The following is a 12,479-nucleotide window of genomic DNA, read 5'->3' as shown; positions in this document are numbered from 1 at the left end:
TATAGCTCCAGCTCCTGGAACAGATTTCTGGATTAATCAGAATAGAAACACAACATTTTAATTTAAAAATTATCCCTCTGGAGGCAGTCTCATGAGATTGGCATTTTAGTTTTAAGCAGTTTGTGGGACTGGGAGTTACAGAGTGCTACTCAAGCACGTGTGAACCAGAGCTACATGAACATTGATTTGCAAATTGCTTGCCTTGGATCTAGAAGCAGCTGAAAACAATTGCTTATTTATCGATGGGCTCAAAAATTCTGAAACACATCATTTTGTTATTAGATGGATGACATTTTTTTTTACTGAGAGTGGAGTCCAAGGCCTTACCTCATAGTAGGTGAGAATCTAGTATAAACATTAAAAAATAGTTGTCATTTGATGATTGTGTGTTCCACTTAGCAGCACCTATAGATTTCTTATCTTTTGCTCAAAGAATAAATCTTTTAAAATCCCCACTGTTGAATTGGGATGTGTGAGCATTTTAATAGGATTTTTGAAAGGGAGTGGAAAATTTACAACTTCTCATAAATAGCCTGACATGAAATTGAAAATCAATAGCGTACTGTTCAGCCACACCATCAAAAGCTGTACCTTAGGAGCATGAGTCTTCCTCATTCTCATCTAACCGTTCTGGGCACCAAAATTGTTAGGTGTTGTCTTCTCTTAATTAGCGGTGGTGTAACAGTGTTCCACAGAGCATCTAGTTATTTAATGAATAGTACAGTTCTTGGGATCGATTGGTCCCCTAATCTGGTCTCTTAGCCAGTATTCCTTGTGTCAGGGGAAGTCCTTGTGCAAGTCAGAATCCTGGGAGTTGTCCTTGACCCTCTTTTTTTCCCCCTCATCCTTGCTTGTAATAGGTACAGTACCGGGTTTTCTTGGTTTTATGTCTTAAGTGTTTCTTGAAAACACCTACTTCTCTCTCCATGGCTGCCACTCTCATCCCAGCCCTTGTCATGTCTGCTTAGACTCCTGCAGAAGCTGCCTTACCCACAACCAGTGTGATCTTTCAGACACACATCTATGAGACCTTCAGTGATTTAGGGTAACAGTGTCTTGGATAACAACCAAAGTCATGTTCATGAATGGTAATACCCTGCATGGTCTAGTCCCCATTTCTCTCTCCAGCCTCATCTGAAGACATTCTCCTCCTCGCTCCCTGTGCTTCAGCCTCCTGGCCTCCAGTGCAGCCCACAAGGTCTTAATGCCTGTAATTTCATCTACCTGGGAGTGCCTTTCCCTGCTGTTTTTGCTTACCTTTTACTCATCCTTTATAATAATTAACTCAAGTGTGATTTCTTTATGAATGCATCTCCTGATAATTTGGCCAAGAACAGGTTCCTTTATTCTATGCTCTACTAGACCCTTGCTCCTTTACTTCATTGTTTCTTACTTAAACTTATAACTAGGCACTCGGCTTTGTTGTTTTTTTGATGGATTTATGTCTCCACTACCAGAATATAAGCCCTGTGAGTGGGGACCATGTCCAAGTATGCTCATTGTCAAATCCCCAGTACGTGGCACAGTGCTTGGAAAAAGTAGTTGCTTACTACATTTGCTGAATGAATAAGTGGCTGTTTTTACTGACTGTTCAGGTAGAGGAAGAAGAACCCACTGGATACATTCGATTTGAAAAATTTCTACCAGTGATGACTGAAGTGCTACTGGAAAGAAGGTAAGAAAGTAAATACACTTGTTGAGGTAATGGTTAGAACTGCATTAATTTCAAAACACTTGGCCTTTTCACTCTGTATGTTATACTCAGCCAACGTTTATCACAGAATAGCTTCCTCCTAGTTTTTCTCTATACTTCTGAACTGCCAGTTGGTTTGTTCCCAGAAATATCCACCACTTCAGTATTAATCTAATAAGCAAAGTGTAATTAAAGGGCAAATAAGCTGCAAAAAGCATAAATAAATAACATTCTTATTAGCTTCTGTTTGAATTATCAATGATAAATAAGAATTAACCCTAATTATTTTTCTAGACAAAGTGTAGCATTAGCTTACCATAGTTTGTTTACTATAGGAATTTTGTTCCCATAATGATGAAAAAAAGCTAATAGATAACATTTAACTAAGTATTCCTTGTGGGTATGGGGTACTTTCAACTATTATCTAGAAATCCAAAAATATTTCAGTGAGGGACGAACTACTATCCTGTATGATAGCAGCTTTATTTATTTATTTTTTAATGTGAGCATTTGTTATTTGGAGATTGAGCTAAATACTGTGATGTTTACTTCTTTTATTGCATAATTAGATATAGACCAATTCCGGAAGATATCCTTCTTCGAGCTTTTGAGGTTTGTAAGCTATAAATTTTACATATATTTACGTGAAAAAATTCATCATGTGGAATTTTCACCAAAAAACAGAGTATCTGTCTTTTCCTTCCCCCTAGGTATTAGATCCAGCTAAACGTGGATTTCTTACTAAGGACGAACTGATAAAGTATATGACTGAAGAAGGTGAGAATGATTCATTACTTGTAAATGAAAGTTGCTCAGTTGTGTCCCACTCTTTGCGACCCCATGGACTGTAGCCCACCAGGCTGCTCTGTCCTTGGAATTCTCCAGGCAAGAATGCTGGAGTGGGTTGGCATTCCCTTCTCCAGGGGATCTTCCCTGCCCAAGGATCAAACCCAGGTCTCCTACTCTGCAGGCGGATTCTCACTGTGTGAGCCACTGGGGAAGTCTTACTACTTGTAACAATGACTTATTTAAGTGATTAGTAATTTTAAAAAGAATTATGCAAAAGTGCTAGAGGATACTTTAATCATTCCAGTTAAAAGAAGTTACGTAGTATTCTTATTACTTTGGTTTTGGAGTTTTGTGGTGGATAAGAGGACAAAGGATAAGTTAAGAGGGGATGGATTATTGCCTTATAGGATTTTGTAAAGTATAATGATACTTCTATAAATTGAAGTCATTTCATTCACTTAGAGTATTTCCGGAATAAAAGGTATGTCACCAGGAAAACATGAACTATCAATCACTGTAAATCAATGCTTGTTACTAGATTGAAGATTTCGACTGGAGTCTATAAACATTCTTTTTTTAAAAAATAAAAAAAATAAAAAGATTTGTTTATATTACTGTTTCGGCTGTAGTGGGTCTTTGTTGCTGTGTGCAGGCTTTCTGTAGCTGCAGTCGGTGAGTAAGGGCCACGTCTCTAGTTGTGGTGCACAGGCTTCTCATTGCGGTGGCTTCTCTCGTTGCAGGGCATAGACTCTAAGGAGCTACAGTAGTTGTGGACTCTTAAGGGCTCAATAGTTGTGGCACAGGCGCTTGCAGCATGTTCTGCAGCACATGGCATCTTCCTGAACCAGGGATCGAATTGGTGTCCTTTGTATTACAAGGCAGATTCTTAACCACTGAACCACCAGGGAAGCCTCAAAATTCCTTTTTTAAAGAACTTTTCAGTTGGTCAAGTTAGGGGCAATACAGCCTCAAATGTATATATGAATTCCATAAAATTTTTCATTTTTTATGCTAATGATAGCATATATTTTTGCTTTGCATTTAAACTGTACACACACATACACACTTATACATATTACCTACACACCTATATAGGCCAACATATTTTCTTTAGGAATTCTCTCTGCTTAGGCTGATGTGTAAACTCGTTTTCCCTGAATGTCAGTAGCCTAATGGACATGCTCTTGAAAGCTTTCTCTTTGGTCACCTGCCCTCCTCCCATATAAAGTTAGAACTCTCTCTGTTCAGCTCACTAGTTCACAGATGAGTCCTGAGTAATTCAGAGTTGCCAATCAGTTGAGACAATCAGAAGTGCATGAAATTTTGAGTACGGAAGACTAAGACTGTGTCTCCATGTGCCACTGGTTTGACCATTTTGACTTGATCCACCATTAGGTGATAATACAGAGGGTGAGATCAATGAGAATGGCATAATTGTCATAGCTGCCACCCAAGAACTCATGACCCTCTTAAAATTATCTTAGGGATGAACTTTGATGGAAATGTGATGTTTCAAAGCATCAGCTTAGGGATTAAGCTAAGGGAAATAAATACTAGGTTATATTAGGCAATATGAATTTAGTCAAAATGGCCAAATCATTACTGGGTTGTGCCTACTATGTGTAGGTAAGGGATGCAAAAACAGTGAGAGTAATAATACTAAAACCTGCTCCCTTTCTCAAGGAGATTATAGTCTTACAGGACGGAATAAAATAATTCAAAATGTAAGATAGTAGGAAAAAGTGAATATCAGAAGATCAGTGTGATCTGGATCTGCCTGGAAAGCTTGGTCTGGGAAGAGTTAAAGAGAAAATAGGTTTCTAAAGATGGTAGAATAATATGGGTGAGTTATCAGGAGAAGGGCTAAAATACTATGCATTATAGCACTCCCTTACATCATATATCTGAGCAAGTGCTTGTTAAATTAATGAATGAGTGAGGTAGAATGGATCAAGGAGCTGATGAGAGGAAGACATCGATTGATAAAGAGCATGAACAAAGACTGGTAGCATGATAAATGAGCATGATGTTTTGGGAGACTGAGAAAACTCAGAGGGTCTTGTTGGCAAACAGTAGGAAATGAATCTAGGTAGACTAACCAGGACTTGATTGTGGAGGCTGAGACTCAGGAGACTTTATCCTATGGGCAATGGAGAAGCACTGCAGGGTTTTGAACAGGTGAGCTGCACAGTGCAAGAGGGATTGTGGGAAGGTTGACCTGGTGCTGGTAGGCTTGTGAGAAGAGCAAGAAAGAGGCTAGATTGGGGGAGACCAGTTAGGAGGCTGGTTCCTCATTTTAAGGTATCCTAATAAGGGCTATATCTAGCAGTGGCAATGGGAATGGAAAGAAGGGATTGATACAATAGTACTGCCTGCAGCAAGATCCACAGGTTATGTATGATGAGCAACCAAGTGCAGGGCACAAAGATGGGAGCTGAGTCAAAATAACAAGGCTTTCACCTGGGTAGTGGGTATTAGGGTAATGGTTCAGTTCAGTTCAGTTCAGTCGCTCAGTCGTGTCCAACTCTTTGCGACCCCATGAATTGCAGCACGCAAGGCCTCCCTGTCCATCACCAACTCCCGGAGTGTACCCAAACTCATGCCCATCGAGTCGGTGATGCCATCCAGCCATCTCATCCTCTGTCGCCCCCTTCTCCTCCTGCCCCCAGTCCCTCCCAGCATCAGGGTCTTTTCCAATGAGTCAACTCTTCACATGAGGGGGCCAAAGTACTGGAGTTTCAGCTTCAGCATCAGTCCTTCCAATGAACACCCAGGACTGATCTCCTTTTGGATGGATTGGTTGGATCTCCTTGCAGTCCAAGGAACTCTCAAGAGTCTTCTCCAACACCGTAGTTCAAAAGCATCAATTTTTCAGTGCTCAGCTTTACAGTCCAACTCTCACATCCGTACATGACCACTGGAAAAACCATAGCCTTGACCAGACGGACCTTTGTTGGCAAAGTAATGTCTCTGCTTTTTAATATGCTATCTAGGTTGGTCATAACTTTCCTTCCAAGGAGTAAGCGTCTTTTAATTTCATGGCTGCAATCACCATTTGCAGTGATTTTGGAGCCCAAAAAAATAAAGTCTGACACTGTTTCCACTGTCTCTCCATCTGTTTCCCATTAGGTGATGGGACCAGATGCCATGATCTTAGTTTTCTGAATGTTAAGCTTTAAGCCAACTTTTTCACTCTCCTCTTTCACTTTCATCAAGAGGCCTTTTAGTTCCTCTTCACTCTCTGCCATAAGGGTGGTGTCATCTGCCTATCTGAGGTTATTGATATTTCTTCCAGCAATCTTGATTCCAGCTTGTGCTTCTTCCAGCCCAGTGTTTCTCATGATGTACTCTGCATATAAGTTAAATATTTAAGCACGGTGACAATATACAGCCTTGACGATATACCTCAGGTTAATGGTACTCACTGACATAGAGGAATCAGACCACAGTGCATCCAGAGACAGTGCAGCTTTTCACAATATCCACAGAATATTAATCAGTTTGAGAATATGCATTCTAAATGCCCAGGATGTTATATGATGAACATAAGTCACATTGAATCAAGCTCCTACAGGATAGAAGTTGACATGTGTCTAGGTATGTATATGGTGTCAAGTAGTATTTATTAGCAGGAAAGATCTCAAAAGAACTTTTCTGAACTAACACATATTGCTGCCTATGTGCCAGGCAATGTTCTAAGTGCTATTCAAATAATAACAATTCTAATACTCACAACAAGCCTATGAACTGTGGTATTGGAGAAAACTCTTGAGAGTACCTGGGACTGCAAGGAGATCAAACCAGTTAATCCTAAAGGAAATCAATCCTGAATATCATTGAAAGAACTGATGATGAAGCTGAAGCTCCAATAATTTGGCCACCTGATGCAAAGAGCTGACTCATTAGAAAAGATCCTGATTCTGGGAAAGATTGAAGGCAGGAGGAGAAGGGGACGACAGAGGATGAGATGGTGATGGCATCACTGACTCAATGGACCTGAGTTCGAGCAAGCTCCGGGAGATGGTGAAGGACAAAGAAGTCTGGCATGCTGCAGCCTATGGGATCACAAAGAGTCGGACACAACTCAGCGACAGAACAACGACAAACCCATGAGACAGATAGTATTTTACAGACAGGAAAACAGACACAGAAAAGTTAGGGACTTGTCTAGTGTCTTAAAGCTAACGAAACAGTTGAGCATTTGGACCCAGGCAGTCTGGCTCCCAAGCTTGTGCTTTTAATGATTAAGCTATTTTCCTCCCATCCTTAATCAAATACTACTTGTTTCTTTCCTTGCTTGAGGAAGCAGTGACCACCTTCTGAATTTCACTGTGAACAAGGCCTTGTTCCAAGCGACCGAGTGTGGTCCCTAGACCTTGACTTGTTCTGCTGGCATGCAGATCCAGTTCCTCCTGTTTTCTTCGTGTACTGGTGTCCTCAGCTCTAAACGGGGATACACAGTTCTTACCTCTCATGAGGTGGTTTGGAGATTAACTTAATATCTGCGAAGCACTTAGATCAGCCTGGCAAACAGTGGTTCTTGTTAAATATTTGTTGTCAGTGTTCTCATAAGGACGCCCATATCCATCAAAGTTCATTGGCAGTGGATTTAGTCAGGTTACGTGAAAGATTAAGAATTTGTCTTTTTAGGCATTTTAGGCCTTCTTTCTTTCCTTAGGATGTAAACATGATTTCAGAAAAACACACGCATGTTCCCATTGTTTGGTAATACTATCATCATCGTGATAAAAACCCCCGCTTGAATAATTTCTGTGTTAGTAACTGAATTCCACCTTAGAAGGCATGGTTTGTAGTAGCAGGTGACTTAAGCTCGTAAGGTAGGTAACTCTCAGGCCTTGGTAATTTATCTGCTTGGATTAATACTCTTTAGGAATAAGGTGACAATTTGGATGTTTCTGTATTTTGGTTTAACATCAGAACAAAGTTCTGTCTTAAATAGATGACAGCCTTTCCAATGTTCTTCCTAAATTTGCTTTTCATCTTGGTGAAACCAGTATCCAAGATGCCCTTCAGTTGTTGTCTGAACCCAACTAAAGCTCACAGATTTTCTATCCAACTTTTGGTTTCATTTGACAGTAGCACTGGGCCAAACTATAACAAAGAGGATTGGTTTGAAATGACTGGTGAATGGAATCTGTGGTCACTGGGTGCTCCTGAATCACTAAATCAACCTACCCTCGTTAGAGGATATTCATAGACATTCTTACAGTTTTAAACCATGTTATATGTTGTTCAGCCTTTCTGCATAGAAGTCATTTAATCCTTTCTTCATATGCTTACTAAAGATAATGATTAGACTTCCTATAAAACTATGACTTCAGGTTAGTCTTTTTAATTGCCTTTTTGGCAATTTTAGTGATTTTAATTTAAATAAATAAAAAACCTTATTTATGATGTTTTCATGTCGTCCTGCTGTTTTGGCTGAAATGATTGATGCTAAAGGTTGCTTGAACTATGCTATCTGCAAGGTAAGATAACTCCAAAATTTGCCAGGAGTACAATAGCAAACTCTTTGAACCTCTGGACTGTCATGTGCTGGCTTCATGGCCGCAGGGAGAGTAACTGGCAACACAATATGGGATGGTGGGGCTCTATGGCAATTCAGTGGACTAGTGGAAAGAGAAAGGAAAAAAAAAATCAGATGATTGTAAATGATGAGTGTCCCTTCTTGTTCCTCCCAGGTGAGCCTTTTTCTCAGGAGGAAATGGAAGAAATGTTGTCTGCTGCAATTGATCCAGAATCGAATTCAATTAATTATAAGGACTACATAACAATGATGGTGATAGATGAGAATTAGACACTCTAAAGACTTAATTTCTAATTGAAAGTATAATTTTAAAGACTGCTCGTCCTTGTTAATTTCACATTTTATTTTATAACTCCTACATATTGCTAATTAATGCCTTGTGACAACTATTTCAAGATATTTTGTTTTTTAAAGGTGATCATACAGTTTAAAATACAGATCTATTTAACATGTCTAGCCTAATGGAATGACACATTGCTAATTAAACACATTGTTTTTAAGCTATTCATAAAATATTTAACATTGTCCGTGGATTATTGTTAATGTTCTACAATAAAACCCAGGTTGCTTTCAAATTAATTAAGCTGACAAAAATGAAGACTGATTAGAAAGACCTAAAGTTTAGCATATGAAGATCTTGGGATGGGGCAGGATGACCACAAATTGAAAATCAGTAGTAATGTGATGACAGCTTCTTTTTAAAACAACAAATCCTTCTTCAATCAGAGTGGGGAAGGAGAGGCATTGAAATGGATATTAATAATTAATTTCGTGTGGGTGCCAATTTCAAATCTCACTTGAGATGATAGTCACTTAATGTATGTAAAAATTTAAATTGGCTGATCTAGCATGTTACTTGCCACTTATGGCATAGCTAAAGGAGTTGAGATGGTTGACCCTTGAGAAAAGAAGACTGATTGGAAACTGATAATGTGTGAAAGTGGCAGTTTTCTTGCGGTTTTTAGAATCTTAGATTCTAATCTCTGAATAGAATCTGAATTCTATTCAGAATACCTGTCATGAGAATATTGTTCTGAATGCTGAGTAAGAACATTGAGAAATTTTATGGTGTGTAAGAGGTACAAGTGTTGAAAGAGCAGAATGATGTTATCTGAGTACAAAGAATCACAATGGAAAAGCAAAGGGGAAAGTCAGGTAAAGGAAAATGAGTCATCTTCCATAACTTGTATCATTCTTTCACACACACATACACACTGACCTTTATTTAAAGGTGCTTCACCACTACATGTGCGTGTGTGTGTATATATGTATGTATATATATATATACGTATAGACATTTAATGTTGCTTGTGATTATTCCTCCTAGACATGCAGGGGGCTCCTACTCAAGAGACTATTTCTGTTTATTCATTCATGAAACCTTTACTGAGAATTATTAGATAATGTCGGACTTGCCTGATGGCTCAGTGGTAAACAATCCATCTATCAGTGCAAGAGATGCAGGTTCAATCCCTGGGTTGGGAAGATCCCTTTGAGAAGGAAATGGCAACCCACTCCAGTATTCTTGTCTGGGAAATCCCATGAACAGAGGAGCCTGGCAGGCTATAGTCCTTGGGGTTGCAAAAGAGTCAGACACTAATTAGTGACTAAACAACAACATTAGATAATGTACTAGGAACTGGAGTTGCATGTGAATCAGTCCCTAACTAGTCAAGATTACAGTTTGGTGAGGGAGACCTGCAAGGCAGTCAGCAATCACATTTCAGACAGGGCATGTTCAGGGGATTGTGGAAGTGCCGAAGAGGGCAGCTGACTCAGCATGGAGTGGGGAACTTTCTCCGAGACAAAAGATTACTTTGAGTAGAGAAAGTTTTCTGGAACAAGTAACATTTCACTTCAAGATAAGTGTTTTACTAAGTGGGCAGCAGGACGCAGGGTATTTCAGAAGAGGAGCAGAAAGAACAAAAACAAAAAAATCCAGAGGTGTCATGAAACACGGAACAGTCTGGAAATTTAAAGTACTAATAGTTCAGTATGTTTGGAATGGAGGAGATCTGGGGACATGAGAGATGAAAGAGGGGTGGCAGTCAGGAGCTGTATCATTAAGGATATTGGGTTGCCGCTGCTAAGTCGCTTCAGTCATGTCTGACTCTGTGCAACCCCATAGACGGCAGCCCACCAGGCTCCGCCATCCCTGGGATTCTCCAGGCAAGAACACTGGAGTGGGTTGCCATTGCCTTCTCCGGATATTGGGTTAAGTGTACAGTTAACGTTTTAGTGTAAGAGTTTGAACTATCTTCTGAAGATCATAGAGAAAGATCATTTGTAAGTAAGGAAAATAGACTTGAAGAGTGAGGACTAGAAGTAGGGAGACCAGATGGTAGCCCTTTGGTTCGTGGGAGAAGCGAGATTCGGAAAAGTCAAGCCTGAATGCCAGGTCTGTGGCTTGGACAGTGGGTGAATTGTAGTGTCATTCATTCAGGGGGCCAAGGAGCCAGTTGGGGTTGGTAGGCAAAATGATGAGTTTGGCTCTGGACACCAGGGGATTGAGGAGCTAGTGAGATATCCAGGTGGAGACATTCAATAATCAGTTGGATCATTAGGAGGAAGAGCTGGGCAGAGACATGAATCTCTGAGTTCTCAGCTTTTAAATAGTAGTTCATGCCTTTGCAAGAAAAGAGAAGAGAGCCCCAGGGAAGCATGGTGAACACCAGCATTTAAGAGAGGACAGAGGAAGAGGATCCACAAGACACTGGGAATAAGAAGTCAGAGAGGAGGGCCAGCAGGGGAGAAGCGTCATGAAGCCAAGGTAGGAGAGAAGCACTTGGAGGCAGTAACCAACCCTGTCAAATGTCAGGGAGAGGCGAGGTCAATTAAAGACAGAAAAGATGTCTGTCACAACAGAGTTCATTGACAACCTCTGCTGGGGAAGACTGGGTGAAGCGACAGGGTGCAGAGCCCAGTGGGTGGAGGAGCAGGGAGGGAGGAGCCGGAGGAAGGAGAGCACGGAGGACAGTTACTTGGCCGTGACAAGAGGGGAGATGCAGGGCTGGAGAGAGCAGGCTGGGGGAGTTATTTTTGGAAGGTGGACACAAGCAGGCACATTTATTTTCAAAGGGCTGAGAGCTCGAGGAGAATGGTAAAATTTGGAAATACCTCTTGTGGGAAATGGGTGAAAGAATTGAGAAAGAGCCCATATAAAGATTTCAAGAAATGCGGGAGGATTTTCAGTAACTTGGACTCAGGAGCAAAAATGATGGATCATTGTATTGATTCAGGATTAAGGTTTGTCATTGGGTGAGATGGAAGCAACTGAAGGTTTGGAGCCCACAAGGCATCTCTGAGTTGTCTTCTCTGAGCCCATTACCCTTTGTGACCCTGGTCATGACAGAGAAATACGGGTGGGTGGATCAGCCCCAGTCTCTCTATAAATTGGCTTCCCAGGTGTCTCAGTGGTAAAGAATCCACCTGCCAATGCAGGAGACCCCAGGAACGTGGGTTTGATTCCTGAGTCGGGTAGATGCCCTGGAGGTGGAAATGGCAACCCACTCCCATATTCTTGCCTGGAAAATTCTATAGACAGAGGAACTTGGTGGGCTGCAATTCATGGGATCGCAAAGAGTTGGACACGACTGAGCATGCAGTCCACATGCATTCTTCATAAGTGGTAAAGTCAAATTCTCTTTTGGGGAAGGATGCCTCAGGATTGGGTACCCCCAAGTCTCACCTTCTAGAATACTTTCAGAAGTTCTGACTGATGTCAAATTTCACACCCTGTCTCAAGGAAATTTTATCTCTTTAGTAATTAGAAGAGTTTTATGTATGATTCATTTTTCTATCTTTAACATTAATTTGTTTTTTATAAGGCCATGGAAAAGCGCAACAGGCTTCCCACAGAAATCTTATTTTATCTCCTAGTTGCAGAATAATTGTAGCATATTTGCAAAAGGAACAATTTTCTTTATATTCTAGCCATTTTGATTCATATTTTACCTCTTTCACTCACCTTAGCCCTCAACATCCAGTTGAAGTCACAATGGCATCATCTTGGCAAGAAGAGAGCTTGGTCTCTTGTGTAGAAAATTTGCTTGCCCATGTGACTCCAGGCTTGTGCAGGGCCCACCATCTCGGGCCCTGTGGAAACCCAAGTCTGCTCTCAACCCCTCGGGGCTGGGGAAGCTCCCTCACTCAGGGCTGGGGTGCAAGCCTGGCATCGGGAGATCCTCTCACCCTGACCTTGGTTTTGCCTGTGACCCACTCTGGGTCAGGCACTTCCCTTCTGTGCACCTATGTCTGGAAAATGAAGGGCCCCACTCTAGTTCTCCTTCCACCTTCCAAAAGCAGTGCAGATGGAGTCCCTTTCACCTGTACCCAGTGTCCAAGTGTCAAATGGTAAGAGACAAAGAAGAATGTCCAAGACGGCAGGCAGGCTGTTTGGGATTTTCACTGGTAGGAATTTTCACTACTATTTCACCGGTAGGATTTTCA

At 41.0% G+C, this 12,479-nt stretch overlaps 1 protein-coding gene across 8 annotated transcripts in view; it reads left to right on the top strand.

The window, feature by feature from the left end:
- EFCAB2 (EF-hand calcium binding domain 2) overlaps nt 1–12,479 on the top strand; it is a 132,994-nt gene that overhangs the window by 97,837 nt on the left and 22,678 nt on the right. For 5 of the 8 annotated variants that reach the window (XM_065935587.1, XM_065935591.1, XM_065935593.1 and 2 more), the window contains 3 exons: nt 1,596–1,675; nt 2,263–2,305; nt 2,404–2,470. In XM_065935587.1, coding sequence (XP_065791659.1) covers nt 1,596–1,675; nt 2,263–2,305; nt 2,404–2,470 — 190 coding nt within the window. Of the gene's footprint in view, nt 1–1,595; nt 1,676–2,262; nt 2,306–2,403; nt 2,471–8,184; nt 8,546–12,479 lie in introns of those variants that run through there. The other 3 variants (XM_065935588.1, XM_065935595.1, XM_065935592.1) reach the window with 1 other exon arrangement.

Source organism: Muntiacus reevesi, chromosome 5, assembly GCF_963930625.1.
Source record: "Muntiacus reevesi chromosome 5, mMunRee1.1, whole genome shotgun sequence".
Lineage (NCBI taxonomy): Eukaryota > Metazoa > Chordata > Mammalia > Artiodactyla > Cervidae > Muntiacus > Muntiacus reevesi.
The sequence above is the reverse complement of the archived record's forward strand: the minus strand, read 5'-3'. Positions and strand labels throughout refer to the sequence as shown.